The sequence below is a fragment of the Sebastes umbrosus genome, chromosome 22, assembly GCF_015220745.1.
Source record: "Sebastes umbrosus isolate fSebUmb1 chromosome 22, fSebUmb1.pri, whole genome shotgun sequence".
NCBI classification, from domain to species: Eukaryota; Metazoa; Chordata; class Actinopteri; order Perciformes; family Sebastidae; genus Sebastes; species Sebastes umbrosus.
The window spans coordinates 19,738,518-19,762,426 of record NC_051290.1 but is presented as its reverse complement, the minus strand read 5'-3'; the positions used below and the strand labels follow the sequence as shown (position 1 = coordinate 19,762,426).

The window sequence follows — 23,909 nt, the reverse complement described above, 5'->3', positions numbered from 1 at the left end:
AGGCTTTTGTCTGGGTAAATTTACACTTGTTAATGTGGAACTGCGCGAGAATTAAAATTAAATTAATAAGAAAAAATGCATTACTGTCTTTAGTCACTGTAATCATAGCAACCAAATATAATATTTCTATAGTACAGTGCAAAATCTGAGAAAATGTTAACAAGTATAAAATTATTGACCTCTTTCCACAATTCACATGTAAAATTACAGGACCAGAATAAATGAGAGCAAGTTTCAGGATGTGATTCGCAGAAGGAACAATTTACATCTATGTCGCTCTTTATCTTTTGTAAGAAAAGTGAGATCTTATACTTACACTTAGATTGAAGCGTTATTGACGTCACCGAGCTGTACGTCAACGTCTGTTGTGAACGTTGTCGTCACTACCGCATTGCATTGTGGGATATCAATTCAATTCAATTCAATTTGCTTTATTTACTGTCACCTGACAGTAAATAAAGCAAATTGAATTTCTTTTTTAAAAATGTATTATTGAATTGACGCTTTGGCAATATTGTTCACCTGAACAATATTGCCAAAGCGTCAATTCAATAATAAATTTAAAAAAAAGAAAGAAAAGAACAAAATAAAAACAAAAACATTTATATACATATATACAATTCGTTAAGCAAATTACAATATATAGATATTTAAAAAGAACATGCATGTAAATGGAAGAAAACAATAAAGAAGTAATTAATGTTTGTTGTGTCAATTAAACAAACAAACAAATAAAAAACAATTAATAACAATATATTGCAATATCAAATGATAACTGTAAAAAAAAAAAAAAAGAAACAAACATGAATAAATGAGAGCAAGTTTCATGATGTGATTCACAGAAGGAACAATTTACATCTATGTCACTCTTCAACTTTTGTAAGAAAAGTGAGATCTTATACTTACACTTAGATTGAAGCGTTATTGACGTCACCAAGTTGTACGTTAACGTCTGTTGTGAACGTTGTCGTCACTACCGCATTGCATTGTGGGATATCAATTCAATTCAATTCAATTTGCTTTATTTACTGTCACCTGACAGTAAATAAAGCAAATTGAATTTCTTTTTTAAAAATGTATTATTGAATTGACGCTTTGGCAATATTGTGAACAATATTGCCAAAGCGTCAATTCAATAATAAATTTAAAAAAAAGAAAGAAAAGAACAAAATAAAAACAAAAACATTTATATACATATATACAATTCGTTAAGCAAATTACAATATATAGATATTTAAAAAGAACATGCATGTAAATGGAAGAAAACAATAAAGAAGTAATTAATGTTTGTTGTGTCAATAAAACAAACAAACAAACAAATAAAATTAATAACAATATATTGCAATATCAAATGATAACTGTAAAAAAAAAAAAAAAAGAAACAAACATGAATAAATGAGAGCAAGTTTCAGGATGTGATTTGCAGATGGAACAATTTATATTTATATTTATTTTGATATTGATTTGAATGGGGAGTTCACTGACACGACAGTGAGGTCATTCAACTTCCGCTGGCATGACTGTGAGGTCATTCAGCTTCCGCTAGCATTAGCGGCCGGTGTTTGTTGACAGGCAACGCCGCTTTAGCATTAGCCTCTACTGTGATAGTTCCACCGTGTTCATCGGGGCAAAATGGCTTCATCCAACTCATACAAACTCAGGTGCTCCATCCCGGGCCACGAGATGGACGTGAGGGGACTCGCATCGACTGATTTTCCAGAGGGATCCTTCGTGTCTGTGTCCAGAGATCGAACCGGAAGAGTCTGGGTACCCAACTCAAGGTAGCTAGCAGTAGCATTAGCGTGCTACTCACTAACTCGTTGTGAGGGTTGGATAGGATTTATCTCAGTTTGTAGCTAAGTAAGTCACATGTCAGGAAAGGTGTGCTTACCGAGGAAATAAGCAAGTCAAGTAACAACCCCAGTGAGGTTATCTACTAGTAATACATGAGTTTATAGGTGGTAGCTACGTTAGCTAACCAGCTGTTTGCTAACGTGCAGCTAGCTACTGAAATTAGCTTTGTCATTCATTCAACTCTCAATGTACACAGCTCGGATGATCGAGGACTTTGCTTGGTGTTATGCATTTTGTCTGTCAGTTAATTTACTGACCTTTCTTGCAAGTGTTACCCACACTATTGTCAAACCACTTGTTCCCACATAAGTTCACTTATTTGCTGTCTTTCTCCCCTTGTCTTGACAGCCCAGACCAAGGCTTCACAGAGATGCACAGTATGTCTGGCCACTCCAATTTTGTATCCTGTGTATGCACCATCGCACCCAGTGAAACATATCCTCGAGGACTTATTGCCACAGGTGGAAATGATAATAACATATGTGTTTTCACACTGGACCAATCAAAGCCCATATTCACTCTCACGGGTCACAAAAATACAGGTGAGTTACTTTTGCCTCACTCTCCACTCGTTATAATGTGCCCTTAAGGAGAACAAATCGTTATTCCAAGTCCTTTATCCCTTCTGCTGTTAAGCTGCTGAACACAGACCATACCCATTTTAAATGACTGTTATTTAGAGGAACTTTAAGATATGTTCTCATATATTGTTTCTTATTTTGTTGGCTTTTATTGTTATAATCCTATTTATATGGTTCTTATTGTAACTTGTCCCTCCAACTGCCCCATGCCTTTTAATATTTTTCCTTTGACTTAACTAATTATTGGTTGTCTGTTGTATGTATGGATGTATGGACTGGGAATGCTACAAATTAATTGCCCCCTTGGGGATGAATAAAGTTGTCTGAACTGAACTCCTAGGATAATTACTTTCTAATAAGTATCTGATTTGCTCTGCTGTTATTTGTCATTATGTCAAGATGCACGTTTGCAGTTTATCTGGTTGCAGCTTTTGTTTAACATTTAATCTCCACACAGTTTGCACTCTGTCTTCTGGGAAGTTTGGGACACTATTGAGCGGCTCCTGGGACACCACAGCCAAAGTGTGGCTCAATGAGAAGTGCATGATGACCTTACAGGTACGCTGAAGCTTCTGTGATGTTAGACAGTTTGTTAAATTGCTGACTGTGGTTGCACTTTTACAATATATCTTGACATTGATTTCATCTATGCAACTGTAACAAGCACATATATTATAGGGCGGTGTGACGGAGTAAAATCTTTGCTTGTTAATTTTGCTACAGGGCCACACTGCAGCCGTGTGGGCAGTGATCATTTTACCCGAACAAGGCCTTATGCTGTCTGGATCAGCAGATAAGACCATAAAGCTCTGGAAAGCTGGCCGCTGTGAGAAGACGTATGAAGGTGAGAATTTGCAGGTGGTTGACAGAAGTGAACACATTCTTTTTTTGTCTTTGTTTTTTTTATTAGATCTGTGTGAAAACAAAAGTGTGATTATGGCTGTTGATTAGTAGGATTGTTGACAAAGTTTTTGATTACCGAACAGTTTCAAATTTGACCTCTGTTTGCATATCTGGTCCTAGTAAGCAGTTCACTCTCAATCTTTTTTACTTTTTGACTGCTTTTAGCCAACAAAATGTGTGGAGTAGGATGTCAATCAACAGTTGTGTCAGATCAAAAAAATTCAAATAGTAAATTTATCATTCTTTGGTGGTAACTAAACATTATTTTGGAAAATAATTATAATCTATTCAGTCATAATAACTCAAAACATTTGTCTGGGGGTCCAGGGGCTTTGTGTTTAAAATCCATGATTACAACACAACCTGTTTTTCTTCCTTTTTAGGTCATGAGGACTGTGTAAGGGGTCTAGCAGTGATCAGCAACACAGAGTTCTTCTCTTGCAGCAATGACACAAGTATCAGGAGGTGGCTGGTGACAGGCGAATGTGTACAGGTCTATTACAGCCACACCAACTACATCTACAGCCTAGCTGTCTTCCCCAATAACCAAGGTGTGTTTTTTTGTGTTGATATTTAAAATGTCTATGACTGGGAGACTTTTAATGTCTGTGTAGCGAACCAGTCCGGTCCTTGGTCATTTATTGAACCAGCATCCATTTGTTTTCCTGCTGTAAGATGGCAGCTGGCTCACCCTGACTTCATATACTGATGTTTTTTCCCCTAGATTTCATAAGCACGGGAGAGGACAGGACTTTGAGGATATGGAGGCAGGGAGAGTGCACTCAGACCATCCGTCTGCCTGCCCAGTCTGTCTGGTGCTGTTGTATTCTACCTAATGGTGATATAGCCATTGGGGCCAGGTAAGAACTGCATTCCTGCATTTATACAACATGATGGAGATTCTCAGATGAACATACAGTATGTAGTTTGTGTGGCTAACCCAGATGCTGCTCCTCTGCTCACAGTGATGGCATTATCCGCGTGTTCACGGAAGTTGAGGACCGCATGGCGAGCATAGAGGACCTGCAGGCTTTTGAGGATGAAATCTCCAAAACCACCATTGACCCCAAGACGGGCGACCTTGGGGACATCAAAATGGAGGACCTTCCTGGAAGGGAACACCTTGATGAGCCTGGTAAGAAAATAGACTGACATTTATTGTATCATGTTATATATATATATCACTGTATCTGGTGCTTGTGGTTCATACCTTACCAAGATAGCACAATTCAGTCTGATAATGAGAAACGGTGCCAATGCTATTTCTGCATCAAGATTTGTTTGCTTGTTTCCTCAAGGGAATCGTGACGGACAGACGCGTCTAATTAAAGATGGACAGAAGGTCGAGGCATATCAGTGGAGTGTCAGCGATGGCCGCTGGATGAAAATCGGAGATGTGGTCGGAGGCTCAAACCAACAGATCTCCAAGAGCGTGGTGTATGAAGGAAAGGTAAGATCGTAAGCGTATTGACAAGACAAACGATGGCGATGCATGCACGCACGAGAACAGTCATGAACGACACCTGATCTCCCCTCAGGAATACGACTACGTCTTCACCATCGACGTGAATGAGGGAGGGCCGTCCATGAAGCTGCCTTACAATGTGGCCGAGGACCCTTGGCTGACGGCGCACAACTTTTTGCAGAAGAATGACCTCAGCCCCATGTTCCTCGACCAGGTTGCCAATTTTATAATAGAGAACACCAAAGGACATGTGGTGGGACCAGCCCAGCCCGCTGGTGGTGACCCATTCACTGGTGAGGCCAAAAGATAGATACTTGATACCTTTCAGAAACACTCAATGTCTTTTTTAATGTTGTTAGACTGAATTTATATTTTCCTAAAGGTGTTTTATCTCTTCATCTGACAGGAGGAGCTCGGTATGTCCCTGGGGCTTCTGATGAAAGGCCAGGTTTTGGAGCTGATCCTTTCACAGGTACAGTATGTTTATTTAAATATTTTTCACAATCTGAACATCACCAGAGATGTTCTTTTCAGAGCTGTTTTTTTTTTCCCACAGGCTCCGGTCGCTACATCCCAGGGTCGGGTCCTGACCCAAGTACTGCTACAGGTGGTGCAGATCCCTTCACAGGTGAGTTATTTACTGAAGGAATCTCTGTATTGTGGACAACTCGGTGTAAACAACAGACAAACGAAACCAACACTCTTGAAAATCTGAGATAGTGAGGTCATTATGCTTGTGTATTGGGTGAAAACCATGTATTAATTTCTGATTGCTGTACGCGTTTCTCTTATATGAAAGCGGTACAAGGCAGTAGTGTTTTGTTTTTAAGTCTTTAATGTTGTCACTCATTGGATCATACTCTTCCCTACTCTGCAGGAGGCGGTGCCTACTCCTCAGCAGCCCTCAGACAGACGGCAACCAACATCTACTTCCCCAAGACTGATGGCGTGACCTTTGAGCAAGCCAATTCTACGCAGATCATGGGTGAGCATTTTTATTTATAGCTTTGATGATGTGTCTCTACAGTCTGGATGTGTCAATTGTGAATGACAAAACATTTCTAAGAACTTTATTCATAGATTTAGGAGTGTGTGTGTGGACACTTGAACTGTGTTTAAAGGCCCTGAAAACCTTTTTTCTTCCCTCTATCAGCTTTTTACTGAGTGATGGGGTCCTTTGGGAACACAATATTTTTTTGCCAAAGCTAGAACAGTTTGTCACATTAGAGACTTCCTTGTGTATCTATTTAATCTCTTTGCTCTTCTCACTGGTTTGAAACGGGTGGGGCTCAGTTTGGAAAATGTTATTCAGAAATATTTGAAACAAAATCTGATGACAGTTGGTGGGCACTGTCAACAAAATCTGATCAAACCAAGCCGAATAACATTTTTGAGTTATTCTTATTAAATAATATCTAAAAATGTTTTTTTTTACTTTTATGTTGCCTATTTAGTCATGAATAGTTCATGTTTTTTTTTTTTTTTAAAGCTTAATACCACATTACATTTAACCACATTTTCAGGGGCTTTAAAAGTAAACATTTCCAATTCATTACTTGTCATGAAGATATTGTACTAAAATGCCTTTCCCCTTGTTCATTAAAGTTTCTTTACTGTGTCGGGTCAATGATTTGTTCTTTTCTCACCAGCCAAGATAAAGGAGCTGAATGGAGGTGCACCTCAGGAGCACAAGCTTTCCGATGAACTGCTGGAAAGCCTTGAGAAGCTCCTGGTGTCCGTGTCTGATCCCAACTCCTCCACCACGTCACCCCCAACCATCCAAGAGATCAACCTGCTGTGGAAGGCCTCTCACTGGCCTGAAGGTACAACAACAGCAGTCAAACCCAATTTATGATATTTTATTGTTTTTCATTTCAATTGATTTTATGATTTCTGCTAAATAATTATCAAAAACAGAAAGAAGAACATGATTTAAGGTTATTCAGTTCATTATTGTTCACTAACTAAACTCCCCTTTCCTTCCCCCTGGACTTCAGACATTGTGTTTCCTGTCCTGGACATTATGAGGCTGGCAGTGCGCCACCCACAGGTTAACGAGAGCCTCTGTGGCGAGGCAGAGGGAGTCCAGCTGTGCAACCACCTGCTGAGCCTGATGAGGACCGAGGGGCGTCCTGCCAACCAGATGCTGGCGCTGCGGACTCTGTGCAACTGCTTTGGCGGCAGGCACGGCCGAGCCCTCCTCCTGGCCCAGCGTGAAACGGTGCTATCACGTGCTGCCGACCTGGCCAGCGTCTGCAATAAGAACATCCACATTGCCCTGGCCACTCTGGTGCTTAACTACGCCGGCTGCCTGCACAGCCAACCCGATCTGGAGGCCAAGGCCCAGTGCCTGTCTGTGGCCAGCAGAGCTCTGGAGACGGTACAAGACAAGGAGGCTGTGTTTAGGCTGCTGGTGGCCTTGGGAACCACTGTGTCCTCAGACCAGACAGCCCAGGACCTGGCTCGCTCCCTGGGGGTCAACTCTCAGATTTCCAAGTACTCATCAGTGTCTGATCCATCTAAGGTGGCCGAGTGCTGCCAGCTGGTTTTAAAAGAACTACAATGATTTGCATGATTAGAAAAAAAGAGCACCGGTTTCTTACTATCACTCTGTTCTGCTTAATCAGTTGTGGTGGAGACTTAAATAATTGTATGTTCTGCAATAAAAAAGGACAGATTAAATCTCTGCATATGCTTAGCCTGTGTTTTTATTACTGCACTACCTTTCTAAAGCCCCTTGACTAATTTGTGGGTAAATGTGGGACGAATGCATGTAATAATGGCTTATAACAATACACTGTGTCAAGTTAAATCTATGTCTAGCCTTTTAATGTGTTTTATATTATTTCCTACTGCCATGTTAAACTCTGACTTGGTGAAACAATACCTCAATAAAGTATCTTATTACAGGGAAAGTGACATGCAAATCTTAACTGGGGGGAAAAAACAACTCTGGTGAGGGACATGTGGATATTGTGCTTGCTGAATGTCCTGACAGTTAAAATGGTTACTTATTAGAGGAGTAAATTTATCGACCGTTAACTCTCTATTTACAATGCAATGCAATCTTTTTCTAAGCTTGGTAATTGTGGGTTTTCAGTGGTTTATTAACTATTAAAACTGGCCTGAAGCCTGTAATGTTCTCCACTTCTTTGTGTGATACTGTAGAAGCAGTCCACCTTGTCCAACATCGAATCAAATGAGTCAACTTTGTATTTACACCAGGTTAAGTGACCTGAGGTACCCCCATAAAACAATACTAGTTAATAACTATTTTATAGGACATAACAGATGAAAAAACACACCAAATATAACTAGTTGTTTGCTGTGCAAACAAATGTGAAACAGTCGGATCATATCGTATCGTAAATTCGTGAGCCTGGTTTGATAGCTCAGGGCTTATGCCCTTTTCTATCATAGGAAATCATTGGAGGGAGGAGAGAGGAGATGGAGGAGGAGCCCAGTTGGTGTTGAGGCATCATTGCCCATGCCCAGCCAGTTGAGGAGTTTTTATATATATATATATATATATATATATATGTTTATTTATCTATCTTTTTCTTTCTTTAATTAATTTTTCTCTCCATTTTGTTTTATCCATATTTTATTTTATTTTATTTTGTTATGAGGAAAAGGAAGAAGAAGAAAAAAAAAAAAAAAGGAATTATATATATATATAGAGAGATAAATAGATAGATAGATAGATATAAGAAAGGAAAAAAGAAAGAAAGAAAAATAAATAAATAATAAAAATATCAGAAACAGTGGGAAACAGTTTAGAAGTGCATTCGTAAACCGGAAGTACTTGTTAACAACATCCGGGTTGTTATTGGAAAAAATTGGCGGTTTGTGTTCTCGTTGTTTTCTTGTTCCTGAAACTAAAATCTGTGAAATACTCTTTTGTTTGTATCTCGACCTGCTCGTTTAACACTTGTAACTGTTCCTCGACAGTGTTTGTTAATTTGAGAACCGTTTCTTAAACGTCAGATATGTTGACAAACTCCAAACAAGTTAAGGAAGCTAGCAGAAGTTAGCCAACAGGGAACTTTAGAGCTAGAGCTAGCCGCTGAAGCTAGCTGTGTTAGCCAGGCTGGCTCTCTGACCAGCCGCCACCGGACACTCTCACTCTGCTTCTCTCATCTCGGAATAATGGCCAACCCGCTATTGTTGCAGAGAAAGACTGGAAAATATCTGTGGTTTTCTCTTGTTGGACTCGGACTTGAACCGGACACTGCACTGTCGTCAATCGCTGGCAAAACCAGCAACGTGAAACACATCAACCTGGGACCGTGAGTCTGCTTCTCTTGTAGATAACAAATTAATGCAGTGGTTACATTAACAGCTAACTTTTTGTTTTTTTAACAATGTCTTTATTGGGTTTTTTTGTTATACAAACATCAAATATAATAATAATGATATACAACTTTATAGACTGCACATATGTACATATTACATTTATTTATTAACGGACTGCACACACTATGTTCACCCATTCACTCTGTATCTTTTATATCTCTATTATTGTTTTTATAATTTTTGTATACCTTTACCTCTCCTGTGTTTCACTCTGTTTACTGATGTTGCTGCTTTGACACCTGAATTTCCCTCTGGGGATGAAGGTTCATCTTATCTTATCAACATTATTATTCAATATATATTCAATACAGGATTTACTTTAACAAACATAACATCCCCCACACACCCACCCTGTTCTCTCTTAACTTTTCCCTTTCTCACAGGGCCACAATCAATACACAGCTTCACAGTATCAATCAGACAATTTAACAGTTAAATGGCACCTCTTACAAAATGAAGATACACATAAACAGAAAATACATATATAGAAAATAAATAATAAATGAAATAAAAAAGATTTTCAAAAACAAGAATCCATTCCCTTCTGAGGGTCTACCACTATTTAGAATTTTACGTATCCTATCTTAATTATTCCTCCTGTAAAAATTAACAGCTAACTCAACTTATTTTTTGTCTAATAGGAATATGTTCGACAAACCAAACAAGGATGCCTTCTACATAGTAACCCATTTCCTGTTGGAGAGACTCAACCCGACACGATTCAATGAGGCATACAGGTAAGATAAGACATGATTGACTATTTCCATTCATATATATAAAGGTGCCTATGATTCTGTGTCAAGATAATGAACTATTTGTTTTGGTTTTAGGCACTGCTGGCCTGTTTTGGGCCACAAAGCGGATGCTGAGTTCCGCAAAGTTACCTGCGCTTGGCTGCGAGAAATAATGGTAAGATTGTTTGAGTGTTTCACATTTATGTTCATCTTCATCTGTCCAGTATTCACAGGTTCAATGTCCTCAAACATGGTAAATTGTGTCCATCTTTTCTTCCTTTGTAGCTTCATTCGTTGCCGGTGTCACACCAAAATCTGTGACGGCAGAGAGCCAGCAGCACATAAGGTCACCATTTCTGGCAGCTGAAAATGTGACCCCACTTTTACTCTTTACAGTTTTGTGAATATATCTTTGAATTAGAAATATTAAATTACATTTATGATTTTGATAATTTAGTTTTGTGTGTTACATATTTACAGCTGCAGTAAGGTCATACTTGCTGATGACAGCAGAAATGGTGACCTCATGTATTGCTGGCTCCTCTACGGTCCCAGATTGATCCATGTCTGCTCCTCACTCTAATCTCCTTACATACTTACCATAAATATTTGTGTAAAGTTTTTGTACTACATAAAAGGCACATAAATCCACATATATAAACACCCGTCCACTGCGAGTTCCTGTCTCACCGCTACATCACTTTTTCTTTGTCAGTTTTGCAGCAAATCACTTCCAGGCAAATTTTGCATACAGTTAAAAAATGTTAAACCTTGTGCAAATTAAGCTTTTCACAACACGGGTCAAATGTCTAAAATATAAGTGGCACTTGTGTTGTTTAGTAAACTGTATAATTTAGTGACAATCATCTGTTTTAACTGTGTGTAGGATGAAACTGCAAATGCAGGATCCAGGGTGGTAGCATCCTTGTTCCTCTCGCCCGGAGGCCCCAAGTTTATCAACTTGATGGGTCATCTGGCCAATCACGTCATGCTGCAGGAAATGAAGACATTCACCACAAGTAAGTCTAGTTAGAAAACCATGTCATATATATTTTTCAATATCAGCAGATCGTATTCATAATCTGACTTAAATTCGAAAATGTAGAGTGTCACAGTTTCACTTTGTCTCATATAATTGGCATTAAGTTGGCACCCAAAAGACTATCAAATAATCTTGAATATTGTCATTGCCAGAGGACAGCTGGGTTCCTGAGGCTGCAGCGATGCCTGCCTCCTCCCTGGACATGGCAGAGAAGAGGCTCAGCCTGACCCACACCCGGTTTTTGAAAGCTGCAGTGAATCAGGATCGTTTTCTCCATGAGTACCAGAGACGAGCACAGTAAGTTCTTGGTAGTCCATCTTGGCAGTTGGACAGAACTAGATGTTATTTCATATTTACATCAATAGATAGAAGCTTTCTACTTCACTACTACAGTAAAACAAATTAACATACCACTTGTCAGCTCAGGATATGGCAATGAAATCCAATTTCTCTGACTAGCTCAAGTCTGGCATTAACAAAAATGAAATATGTGTTGTAATATTTAGCAAATACAACAGTTAATAAAGATAATGGCATCAATATCAGTTGTGAATAAAACAAAATTATATGAAATGAAATGAAAATGTGATTTTTGTGATCATAACTTTAAATTGACTCTTCTTTTTCTATATTTAGAAGTAGCAACAGTGTTGCAAATATAATGTTGTGCATTGCCTATATCTATTCATTATAATAGTTTGTTCATCCTGAGACTTAAGAGCTCCAGTAAATAGCAGTAGTCCATTTAAGATGACACTTAATTGATCCAAGAGGGGAGATGTTTTGTCATTCCTTTTTCTCCGTACTCACTTGAGACTAAATATGTTGATAAAACTATTCAATAAGTCATGTTTAATGTATTAGCTGTATGGCCTGTTGCTTTCAGTATGTGGAGATATTCTTTCTACTATTACTTCTTCTATTATTGTTGTGAGGTTATACTGCATGTCTTTTACTTTGCTGAATATTATTTTCTATCACTGCAATGAGCTATTTTTTCCGAGTTAATTTTCCGTTTGAATCTTTTGTCGCTGCATGTCATGTTTCATTGGCTATTTGTTTCAAGCCCCACCTGTTTCTTGTGAACAAATTGGTAAACCTGTGGTTAATGAGACCAGTTGGCAGCTGCTGAATGTGTCCACAATCAGTGTCCTTGTTTCAGGCTTGTCATATCAGGAAAAGCACAGGTGAAACCAATTTTGTTAATGATGGCTCGGGTCCATGAAGTGGCCCAGTGAGCCAGCTCACCTATATTATCTATTAGACCTGTGCTTTTCCTGCTATCACATGTCAACTGTTTGCTGTGAAAAAGGTCTCTTGAAACCATGTGCTCAGACTGCTACATTATGTTGAAGATTCTAGAGGTTTGCATTTTTAGCATGAACTTGTTGAGGAAGAGTTTATTTAATGGCGTGTTTTGCACATGGGAGTCAGTTTCTACCACCACTATTGGTCATTCCTATTTTGATTAAGCTGTTTTCTTTTGTTTCCTCTTTTTTGAAGGGTCCTGGTGAAGTCTATGAGGGACATCAGAGCAGAGGGTGCCAAGTATGATGAGCTACTCAAGTATGTATGACTTTTTCTTATTTGTTTTCTCAGTGCTTCTGACTTCCATTTTCTTAGTCCAATTTTTTTAATCCGTCTATCTACTTTCAGGCGTCACAGCAGTGATTCTACACAAGAGGGAGCTTCTTTAGCTGAGAAGACCAAAATAGTATGTAATGTTTGTAAAATTTCCTACAAAATATAAGACATGTGTTGGCGATGTTTATTTTTCAAAGAGCTCACATAAGTACTTGGTTGTCTTAAGGTACGCTCCTTGTGGTCTGATTTTGATGGAATGCTGTCAACTACCAAAGAGGAGCAGCATGCAGTGGAAAGTGTTTTGAAGGGGGATGTAGATCAATACGTCCTGGACGGGACGGATCGAGTCCTCAAAATTCCTCGCAGTCTGCTGGAGAGAATTGAACAGCTCCCACATCAGGTAAGAGCGAAGATAGGGGGTCAGTGCACTCTGTTACTGGGGGGCCTTTTAATTCCTATACACGGCACATAAGATTGTTCTTAATTTGGTTCTGACTTTATAGTTTTTAGTCTTTTCGCTGTTACCTCACGCATTGTTTTCCAGTTGAGTTCAGGGAACGTGTATGAGGCCGGTCAGCTGAACCTCCTGTGTGTGTTGGAGCTGATGAACCACGCGCTGCAGCTCCTGAGGGAGGAGTGTTGTCGGGTGTCTCATGCCCCCAAGCCTCAACTCAGTCCTCAGCAACTGCAGGAGAAATGTCAGCAGATGGCACGGGCGCTGCAGAACCTCCACCTCATCAGGTATTATACATTGACCTGTACTCGCTTGATAGGATGCACAATCTGTCTGATGCGCTGCAACTTCAATCGATGTATAGGTATTGATTGCAATCTTTTTCATTAGAGGATTTTAATTTGGGGTTTTCTCAAATGTGCAGCGTAATTGTTAGTTTTCTGAGGTGGATATCTGTATCTAGATATCCTCAACTACTTGTGGTTTGTAAACTGCAATTGTTAATGGAACACTTGTAATCATGGAAGAATTATTTCAATAGTATTTGCTTGCTAACTAAAAATTAGAAGACTTGAGTACCAGTGTGTTAACCTTGTTTTTTTCCCCCAGACAAAGGATTTCCAAGGAAGAAATTCCTGAGGTCAGGAGTACCATCAGAGAGTTGGAGGGTGCGTGGGACAGGAAGTGGATGGCTACCCTGAAAGACACACCCCTAGTCTCTTTTCTGAATGAAGATCCTGTGAGTACCAAAATGTTTTGCAACTCAAAAGGCATTTCACTGAAGTTGCAGATCTTAATTTACTTTTCATTTGGCTGTTTGTAGGCTCTTGGTTTCCTCTCGCCAATGGCTCCGCTGTCGTTTGAACCAGCGGCTGACGCTAGTTACCGAAGTAGTGTCTTTTCCCAGTACCCTGCAACGCTTCTTGGTGAGCAACATCTGATTACATATCAGGTCATGTATTAATTAAGGTCTGTCACAACATCGCAGTCTTTATTCTAATCATGCTTCTCACAATTTTTCAGAGGAGAAGCCTGCAGAGAGTAAATCACAAGAAGATGCCCCCCCTAGTTATTCTAACCTGAAGAGGTAATGTAATCAATCTTTTAATAGCTCTTATGAGAAATGTAGGCCAAATGTTGACATTGTGTTTGTTGTATTGGCTTCTGATGGGAGGCAGATACCTGGGCAGTCCTGAGCAGTGCTCTGTCCGTCACTAGTCCTCCCTACAGCATCCTTGCTCTCTGATGACCGAGGCGAATTGAGAGAAATCGCCACGGACAGATACGGAGCTGACACTTTATTTCTGCATGACTTTGTTTATACAAAGGTATATTAGCATAATTGAGCTTAAATACAATTTTTTTTTAGAGCAAAGGGGGCAAGTTTAATACCAACCTCATGGACTTATGAAATGTTGAGACTCAAGCATGTACAAGAGGTTTGGTGGTAGTGTCTAGACATTGTAAAAGACCGTAGGCTAAAAAAGAAAAGTGTACATATGGGAAACTCTATTACACCTCACCAGATATAATGCAGCTTTTCTGATGTGCTGTGCAGCTTGGGATTTATCAACCTTCTGTTTAATTACTGATCTACTTGTGTACATTGTAAGCTACTAAAATAAGAGCCTGACTTTGGAGTTACTCATCCATTCAACAGTGGAATTAAGGACAGGTGCAGGGCAATGTGCCCACTTGGCTCAGGGATTAGCACTGAGCCAAGGCCACATACTGAGCCGTTATTGGCTACAGATTGCTTACACTCTACCTGAGCTTTACTGCATTGTGAGGAAAATATAAGTGGGGAAATTACACTTTACTGTGCAGACAGTGCGTCACACTGTGCGAGCTGTTTTTGAATAACAAATCAAGCGTTTTGTCTTTCGAAACAGCTCTTGCCCTGCAACAGCTGAGAGGACAGAAAGTCCTGTCGTCACCACTCAAGCAGCATCACAAGCTAATAGCTCTCTTTGCTGGCTTTTCGACACGCCTGCATCCCCTCCTCTCCCGAGGGCTCCATCAATGCGACCACCTCAGGCTAGTATTATATTTCAGCTAATCTCAGTTTTGAGTTAAACTCCAGTTTATTGGATTCACTCCACTTATGAATTTGTGTGCACCAGTTCTTCTGATAAACCTGTGTTTGGTTTTAGGCGAGTGTGAGAAAGACGGCCCGTGTTCACCAGAAGGTGGCCCCTGTTCACCAGAAGGTGGCTCCTATCAGGACAAAGACACAGATATTGGATATGGAATTTGATAACCTCGCTGATCAGGTATAGTGACTTTCAAACTAATGGAAGTGTCAAAGAAGTTAAGAGTTGTAAACAGTCCTTGTTTAGGTATATAATTGAGAAAAAAACAGACGGGTAGTCTAACAATACTGAAGGCATTTTTTTTTTAAAAGCCATGTTACTATCTGCAAGTCTGGAATGAGGGAGGGTGGTGACCACGTGAGATGCACGAATGTGGCTAGGATTTTATAGCGACCCAGTTCTGACTAAAGAGTGTGTGTGTTAGTTTGCAGATGCTGTAACGACAACCAGCCCCTGTCCAGAAAGCAGGGTCAAAGGTCTGGACTTGGATGGCCTTCTTGGCACTCTTCATGGTGATCCCTTCTCCACTAGAAAGCAGCTGACACGTACACCAGAGAGCTTGAGTAAGTCAGGAGCTGTTGCATTTGCCCTCAGCCTTAAATTTTGGTAAATTGACTGAAGGGATGAGCTTATTTAGAATGGCATGATGATTAAAGACTGAAGAATGTGTGGATTCATAAAATTGTCATGGTGTGAAAATTTGCCTTTTTAATTGGTCAAATTTAACATGTATTTTTTTTTTTTTCTTGAGTTCTGGATGTGAAGAGCTCCTGGCGCAAGGCAGTTGAGGAAGACAAAGCTGAGAAAATCGGGCGATTAGCCAAGTTTAACGACAGCGTAAAAGGGTTGCTCTCTCCCCTCGATGAGAACAAAGTGTTGCAGAGCCAGCAGGCAGTCTCCCACAAATCCACTCCATTGTGGGACACCTTCGACACCGAGGGCCTCGACAGCGGCACAGGCAGCAGCGCGGTCCAGTTCAGCCTCGACCACGAAACACTCCCTGAAATGCCGAGCTGCGACAGTCTGCTGAGCCTCGATGATATGATGAGCGAGGACGACGACGAGCTCTTGATCCCCTCCCTGAAGACTGAGGCGATGCGTACGCCACTAAGCACACGTCATCATCTGGGTCAGATCCAGCAGGCGGGCGGTGATGGCTCCTTTATGGACAGCAGGAAAAGGACACCTGGTTTGGACAGAGACTGGCTAATGGAGCCTGCAAAGCCAATGGAAGCCACAGACAAGGTCTTCTCACTGGACTTAGAAACACTGGAGACACCTTCACCCCCAAAGAAGCAGGAGTACAGCCTCCCACAACTGATCACATTCTCCCCGATAGATGACATGAAGTGCTAACTACATTCATATTGAAACCACTTGTCAGCTTCACTGGCTGCCCTGATTTTAACAATGTAACAAATAGATGTACATAGCTGTAAAATAACCTACTTTTGGCACACATTAAATTACATTTTCCTGTTTAAGTTTTTATTTAAAATAGTAAGACATGAACTGCTTACATAAAATGGCAAAATGTGGCTCATTGCCTTTTTACTTGTGTTCATGATTAGGGTTATTAACTTGTTTGTTATGCATGTGCAGGAGAGCAACATGGAACTCCTGAAACAACTCCTGTTGGGTAACAGAAGTGCTTTGGGTCCACTGTGTTCATGAAAAGCTAGTCTGCCTCTTACCTGTAACATTAGGATTGCACTATTAGGATGGTTTCCATCCAACCACTATCTTTTAGAGGATATGAAATGTCTTTGTATGTATGTGACCACAGATATGAAAGGGACCATGGTCAGTCAGGAGATGAAAGTTGTAGAATTTCTTATTAAACAGTTGGAAAAAAACTAACACTCTAGGATTCTTGACACTGTATGTCAAAGTTTCAACTGCAGTCTGAAGCAAATCTGAGTTTGATTAAAAAAGACTTACTCATATATTTGTGGCTTGCAAAGCCATTCATCAGGAAGTATGCATCGATGTCTTAAAATGTAAAACTACAGGAGATTCAGACTGGGTTTGGGGCTACTGGTGTTTTCTGAGAGAGCAGCAAAAATATACAAATATGTTTTTCTCACGCACCTGTTGCTTTCTTATATATATGTGTAACTTCTCTCAGTTTAAGATGGGGGGCTCAGAAGCTGAGAAAAACCATGGAGCAAAAGAAAAATATGAGTCAAGGCAGCAATAAAAATGTAGCAAATTCAGGATGTCCAATCATTTCACCTTCACAATAAAATTCAGAATTTCCAATTGCCAGCTGAAACTTCATTTGTTTTCCGTTCAGTATATCCTGGATGTTGCACATGCCATACTTTACCAAAGTTAACTAGGGGAAATGCAGTGTATTTGGGAACAACTATCTAGAAACATAGGGTGAATTGGGCATGATATAGACTGTGCTTGTTGGACCTTGCACACCATTCAGTCTCGTCACAACAGCTGTTTCGCCTTTGCCATTGCAGAAAGAGGGTTAAGATGTCACTTTACTGATTACCAGAGGGGGAATCCACATATTACAGCAGTACAAGAAAAGGTCTAAAGAGGTGAAAAAAGTTCACGCAAACATTTACAAATGAATAAAACAAAATAAGACATTAAGGAAATGACATTGAAGCACATACAGTAGACTGCAATACTTTATACTGCTATACATAGACTATATAAATATGATTTGTGCATTGTGCAAATAGCTGCGCAAAATATATATGTACACAAGTAATGAGTTTAGTAGTGCAACTGCTGGCCTTAAGTAGGTAGAATTGTGATCATACTGACGTTTTAATAGGCTATCTACATATAATGTATGTAGTATATATAATATCAGTATAAATATAGTTATTTATGTATAATGGTTACAACCAAAAGCAGCAGGATTATATATCATACATGTAATACACTACATAAATGTGTGTGTATATATATATATATATATATATATTAAGGGGTGTAAGACAACTTTAAAAAAATTATGTATATATATTTTTCATAGTTGTCTTACAAAATCAAGGTCACGCGACCCCCCCATGTGGCTTTGGAACCAGTGAACTAAATAATATAATATACGATACATAATAAATTTATATTATATTCGTCATGTTATTAAGTATGGTACTTCTACTACTGATAATAATAATACGATTCAAGATTCAAGATTCAAGATTCAAGCCCTTTATTGTCAGTGTAATTACAACGAAATTAGATTGTGACAATCCCATAGGTGCTAAAAAAGATAATACAATAAAAAAGAGATAGTGCAATATAAATATAAAAAAATATAAAAAGATAATACAATATAAAATATAAAAATACAATATGTATATTGATGAGATGACAGTTTTGCCAGATTATCAGATAATTATATAATTATTGCACAGCATCATATAATTATTGCACAGAGTGATCAGCATGTTTTTGCACATATCCCTAACAGTAGATTTACAGTATTTACATTGCAAAAGTGACACAAAAGTGATCAACGTGTTATTGCACATTTACATTGTGTTCAACTCAGACAGAGGAGACGTCAGAGTTCAGGAGGTTTAAGACAGTTGGGGGAAAAAATAATAATAATAATAATTGTTATTATTATTAATATTATTATTACTATATTTATTGACACACAATTTTCTTTCAGCGTTAAATAAATAAGTAACTTTACTCTGAAACTGCAACACACTGTTAGATTGTTTACCATTGAGGGAGCTTTACTTTGAAAAGGCACACCGGAAGATGCTAGCTTCATGGTGGCTAGCTTGCTAGCTCTCCCCGAGGCCGCCAGCCTCTCTCTCTCTCTCTGTCAGTTGTAGCCTCTCCTCCTCCTCCTCCTCCTCTCTTCTCTGGGCGGTTCCAGTCTAGAGAGAGAGAGACGTTTAGGGAAGAAAGCCCACTAACAAAACTATCAGCGCAGACACACAAACATGGCGCCCGCTGCCTCCGCCGACAACTTCACCTGAAAGTGTGTTGAAGAAGTGACCCGCAAAGTTTCACAGGACTATCTCCAAGTGCCTTTTTGGTTTTGTTTTAACCTGTTTCGGTTTGCACAAACTAGAAACACGGAATATACCAAGCGGGTACAAACAGCAAGTTGCCTACATGTCAACATTGTGTCTCTCTGCAGTGTAAACAGCTGGTAAGTGCTCGTGTTTCTTTAATATGGAGCTAGCTGAGCTTAGCAGAGTTTGAAGTAGTAGTTTGGTGTTAGCTGTGTTACTTTAGCTGTACAGGTCTGATAAACACTGATCATACATGTTCCTGGTGTTGCCTCTCTCTACACTTTCCATCGTGTTGTTGTCCAACCGCGGAAAGAGAGACTGCACAGCGGCCACGTCTCACTGCTTGATCACAGGAGGACATTTCTGTTGTTATATCCGCGGTGATGTGTCTATTTCCTGCATTAAAGTTGACCTAATTAAGGGGTCGGATGCAACAGTTGTGAATATAACACCCCTCCCTCTCTCTCTCCTTCTTCCTCTCTCCCTCCTCTTCCTCTCTCCTCCTTGACGCCGGATAATCAGACTCTCCTGGAGCCTGTCTAACCTTGCAGGTGTCTACTCTTTGAACCACACTCACACATTGAATTTCCTGCTTGAAATCAAACAAAAAAGACTTTTTAGCAAGGGGAGTTTTGCAGATCAGAACTGTATCCAAAGACAAGGAACTGTGACTTGTCTTTTTGTGCATGTGGTTTTGCTTCCAACCAGGGACTTTCTCTCTGAATGTGCCATGTCTGCATTTAACCTTTACTTAACCAGGAGTAAAAAACTCATTGAGATTTAAAAATCTCTTTTCCAAGAGTGTCCTGGCCAAGATAGACAGCAGCACAGTTACACGGTTGCAGACATAAAACAAACATAACAATTGAAAACAAAGACAAAGAGCAAAATTACAGAATCATAAGGTATCAATAAAACATTCATCAACATTCGAAACAACTGCAGCCAGATGTGCCTTGTTTCCAAATCTTTTAGAAGCACTTTAAAGACATTCAGTGAGCCCAGCTCTCCAAGTTTCAGGTCATTTTGTAGCTGATTCCAAGAAGAGGGAGCAGCATACTTGAACGCCCTTTATCCCAGTTCAGTACGGACTTTGGGGACAGTTAGTAGGATTAAGTCCTGGGAGCAAAGACGGTAACGTCCCGTACTTTTTTGAAGTATGTAGGTCCGTAGGTCAGATGGAAGCAGACCAAGAATAGCCTTATAAACAAGAACACGCCATGTCTGCATTTGTGTGACCCTAAAACCCTTTAGGACGTAGAGCTGTGTCAGATGTTGGTTTTATGGATGTGTGTGTTGGGTGAGCACAAAATGCCATTGAATGCATTGCCAAGGTGCTCACATATCTATGCCTCAGCACTTGACTGTTTGCCAGCCAGCCAGCCAGCAGTCCTAACCCCTAAGGGCAGGAGAGTCCTCCCCAACACTAGCTTCCCATCACCGTTTCGGTGATTCATGGCATGCATGTGATGTTCCTGTTATGACAGCCGTGGCACAAGTCCCAGCGCAGCAGAGAATGGCACTTCCTCTTGCATTGTACTGATTGCATTCACGTTTTAATTTAGGTGTTTTGGAGATGTGTCAGATGTCAGAATAATCAAGGCGAGTAAATTGTGGAACATTGCTGAAGCAGAATTGCATCAGCACTTTGGCGTTGACACGTGGAAACGCAGCAGAAAAATCTTGACCTTGGCTTGGCCTGACAGCGGCTGGAAAAGGGGAGTGGAGCGAGTGTTGCCTCCTACTAGCTGCTACAGGCAGCGGCCAGGTACAAAGTAGGTCATGGCTTCACTGTGGCTTTGTGTGCATTGAACTTGAACTTTGTCACCGCTGCTGGTCGTCAAAAGGCTCCGTCAGGTGACCAAGGAAAGGAAGTAGATTGGCCAAGGGAGCAGGAAGAAGGGCTTGGTGGTTTACGAGTGTGAGAAAACTCAGTAATTCATTCTGTGGGACAGCGAGAGGAGAGGAGTGTTAACCAAGAGCAACAAGTGGGACTGTTGAAATGTCTGCTGTGACATATTAGTGCAGATCTTTTTAGTAAAGTCACTTTGGTCTCTTACTCTTCAAAAGATAATACAACCGCTTACATATCAGCCAACACTAATTTCTCTCAATTTCTTTCACGATAACTGACACTCCCAGGTCAGGTTTATCAGCTACGCTTCCTTTAACTGACATTTCTTCTTTCTGGGTTTCAAGTTCCATTGAATCATTAACTCTTTTCAGCACTTTCACTTATATACTTCGACTTTACTCAGCACTTGCGCTTATGATGACACTTCAACTTTATTTAGTGTTTAGGCTACATTTTGACTGACACTTCAAAACCCTTTTTTTAACGATACAATATTATCACAATACTTAAGTCACAATACGATATTATTGCAATTTTAAACATTTTGCGATATGCTGAGTATTGCGATGAGATATATTGCGATTTATTACCTTTTTCAACTGCAAATTATGCTGTTTGTCAACATGTTTTATCTAAGAAGATTTCACTCTGTTCATCTCAGTTTTTGATCACATATCTTGAGGTCAGAGGTCAACTCAGCACTTAGGCTTACAATGACACTTCAACTTTATTTAGTGTTTAGGCTACATTTTGACTGACACTTCAAACCCTAAGTGGGTAAAGGCAAATAATAGAACAGTCTAGTAAGTTTAGAAAATGACATGACTTTACTGTAATGCAGCCTTTTAAAACTTATGCCATATTACTATATCCACAATCTAAGACGCTCATATCACGATATCAATTTAATATCAATATATTGCCCAGCCCTAACTGACACCGTCTTTCGGGTTACTGAATTTCTCGAAGAATTTCCACTTCAACTGACACTTCCTGGTTAATTCATCACCTCCACTTTAACATTTCAACTCCTTTCAAAGCTTGAAGTTCACCTCAATCAACTTCTTCAGCACTTCAACTATCTCTAGTCTTTTCTAGTTAGTAATTATCAATTATTAAGTAATTATATTAATTAAGTAATTATATTAATTATTAATTACTCGTGCAAAGGAAGTCTTCCTCCATAAAAAGGTCTGTGGTCATCTTCAGCAGCATCCCCAGAGCTACTATAGGGAGTCATTTCCTGACTCAAGTACACTTCAGCAACCCAGATCATCCTTCTCACTATTGCTATTGCTGTTACAAATGTGTTTCTACTTCATCAGCCAGAAGCAACTGCAGATTTGACACCAACACTACTGACAAATGCAAGCGCTTGGCTTGCTGAGCCATTACCTGAAACACTTCAGTGCATTTTGTTAAGCTGCCTGTTTTGCACGTCTTAAGACATATTAACTCCAGATAATTGTTTCTAGCCAAAGAGCAAGGATCTTGTAAGCCAGCCAAAAACCCTCTCAGGTAACCTATTTCCTTCCTCTGACCCTTTTACTTTGGTGTGTTGTGCCAGTTGAGTCTTCTTTCAATAGGCCTGGCTCTGAGCTGTTCTAGGCCCAGCTAGTTAGTAAGGGCAATGAGTTTGCCCTCTCTCCCTTCTCCTTAGAGTGGAAAGAATGCTCTCTGTCCGCCGGGCTGTCACGCTCCGGGAGGGAGGCAGTCTTGTGACGTTTTCTGCTGCTGATCCCAGCCTCACCGCTCTGACTGAGCTGCCTCTCATCGTCTAACTAACCTACCCAGGTTGTTTTTTAGTTGTCGTATTTTACAGCAAACTTTAAATAATTTGACTAGATTTAAAATCGTTGCCACTGTCCTTTTGTAACCCTCTTGTCATGTTATAGGAAGCATGACCTACCTGCTGCCGTTGGCTGCGCAGGCAACAGTTGTTTTTGACACAGTTCAGCTAAAGTGTGTCACTTTCTCTTGAAAGCACACCTGCTTCTTAAATCACGTGGCCAGCTCTTTGTAGAGCGTAACTTCAAACCCACAGTGAAAGAAAAAGTGGAAATTTTCAGGTTCAGTTATTACGCAGTCACTGATTGCCTCCGGCTGCTTTGATGTTAGCTTGACAAAACATTAAAAAAGGATCCAGTACCGTTGGATTGCTGTTGGACAAAGAGGTACAGATATACAATACTAAAAGGGGAACAGACAGTTAGATAGTGTGATCGGCTTTAGTGGATGTCTGTTATAGTGCTGAAACAGTTGGTAAGGCAGTCAATGAAGGACAGTTTTATGTATCAAGTAAAAATACCAAACATCTGCTGGTTACAGCTTCTAAAATGTGATAAAAATAATTAAATTGACTACTTTGTGTTCCGTTTTGACTGATATATTCATAAGCAATTTTAACTCATCTTTTGGCTTTGTAAATGGGCAGTTGTCTTTATTTTCATTGAAAATGTCTATATTCATTGATTAAAAATGAGTAGCAGCCGTTGTATATTATTCCTTTTTTTTTATGTGAACGTGTTTTGTTTAGTAAAATTACACCTTCAGGACAGAATTTCAGTAACATGACAGATATATTATGTTCAATTCAAGCAGAACAGTCTATGCCCAAAGGAACAAAATGAAATGGAAAAAAAACAGCCTATTTTCTGTTATCTGTGTGATTTGGCAGTGGGTTACCTATTCTGAGAAGCCTGTTGACGGCTGTCGTCGGTCCCTCAATGAAATTGGATTTTACGTATTGCCTCTGTATAAAAAAAAAAGAAACAGCTGTCAGGGTTAAACAAACACAAATGAGGAACAGAGTTCACCGTCGGCCCTTTTGCTTTGTGCCGGCCGTGCAGAGCTAGAGGGAGGTTGTGTTAGCATATGGATATGATAATGCCAGGCTATCACACAAGCTTATCTGGAGCCAAAAAGCAGATAGACTACACCTCTCGCACACTCTGAACAGCAAATATTGAACAGTTAAATATATT

At 39.8% G+C, this 23,909-nt stretch overlaps 4 protein-coding genes and 1 non-coding gene across 10 annotated transcripts in view; 4 read left to right on the top strand and 1 right to left on the bottom strand.

Annotated features, from left to right (window-relative positions):
• The window catches only part of LOC119481208 (serine/threonine-protein kinase pim-1-like), a 1,020,488-nt gene that overhangs the window by 973,494 nt on the left and 23,085 nt on the right, over nt 1-23,909 (bottom strand). The gene's annotated exons all lie outside the window — the stretch shown is intronic.
• plaa (phospholipase A2-activating protein) lies at nt 1,527-7,493 on the top strand. The gene is made up of 14 exons (XM_037757914.1): nt 1,527-1,781; nt 2,203-2,396; nt 2,893-2,993; nt 3,159-3,279; nt 3,722-3,889; nt 4,063-4,198; nt 4,304-4,473; nt 4,637-4,788; nt 4,877-5,096; nt 5,210-5,275; nt 5,360-5,431; nt 5,681-5,788; nt 6,453-6,626; nt 6,801-7,493. The coding sequence occupies exons 1-14, from the start codon at nt 1,633-1,635 to the stop codon at nt 7,367-7,369; spliced, it is 2,400 nt and encodes a 799-aa protein (XP_037613842.1). The 5' UTR covers nt 1,527-1,632; the 3' UTR covers nt 7,370-7,493.
• Nucleotides 8,640-17,328, top strand: haus6 (HAUS augmin-like complex, subunit 6). Of its 2 annotated transcripts, XM_037757915.1 has the most exons (16): nt 8,640-9,092; nt 9,801-9,896; nt 9,990-10,068; nt 10,780-10,912; nt 11,088-11,232; nt 12,439-12,501; nt 12,592-12,649; nt 12,746-12,919; nt 13,064-13,260; nt 13,583-13,712; nt 13,797-13,899; nt 13,997-14,060; nt 14,866-15,010; nt 15,127-15,246; nt 15,491-15,629; nt 15,818-17,328. In XM_037757915.1, exons 1-16 carry the CDS (start codon nt 8,953-8,955, stop codon nt 16,420-16,422), a joined length of 2,391 nt encoding a protein of 796 aa, XP_037613843.1. In that variant the 5' UTR covers nt 8,640-8,952; the 3' UTR covers nt 16,423-17,328. The 2 variants fall into 2 exon arrangements, with proteins under 2 accessions (XP_037613843.1, XP_037613844.1); XM_037757916.1 differs by lacking the exons at nt 8,640-9,092; nt 9,801-9,896; nt 9,990-10,068; nt 10,780-10,912; nt 11,088-11,232 and adding an exon at nt 11,956-12,122.
• On the top strand, nt 14,142-14,272 carry LOC119482288. The gene has a single exon (XR_005205406.1).
• The window catches only part of dennd4c (DENN/MADD domain containing 4C), a 48,170-nt gene continuing 43,095 nt past the window's right edge, over nt 18,835-23,909 (top strand). The window contains exon 1 of one of the 3 annotated variants that reach the window (XM_037757893.1): nt 18,835-19,207. The gene's annotated coding sequence lies outside the window, so the exon portion shown is untranslated. The remainder of the gene's footprint in view (nt 19,208-23,909) is intronic. The other 2 variants (XM_037757891.1, XM_037757895.1) reach the window with 2 other exon arrangements.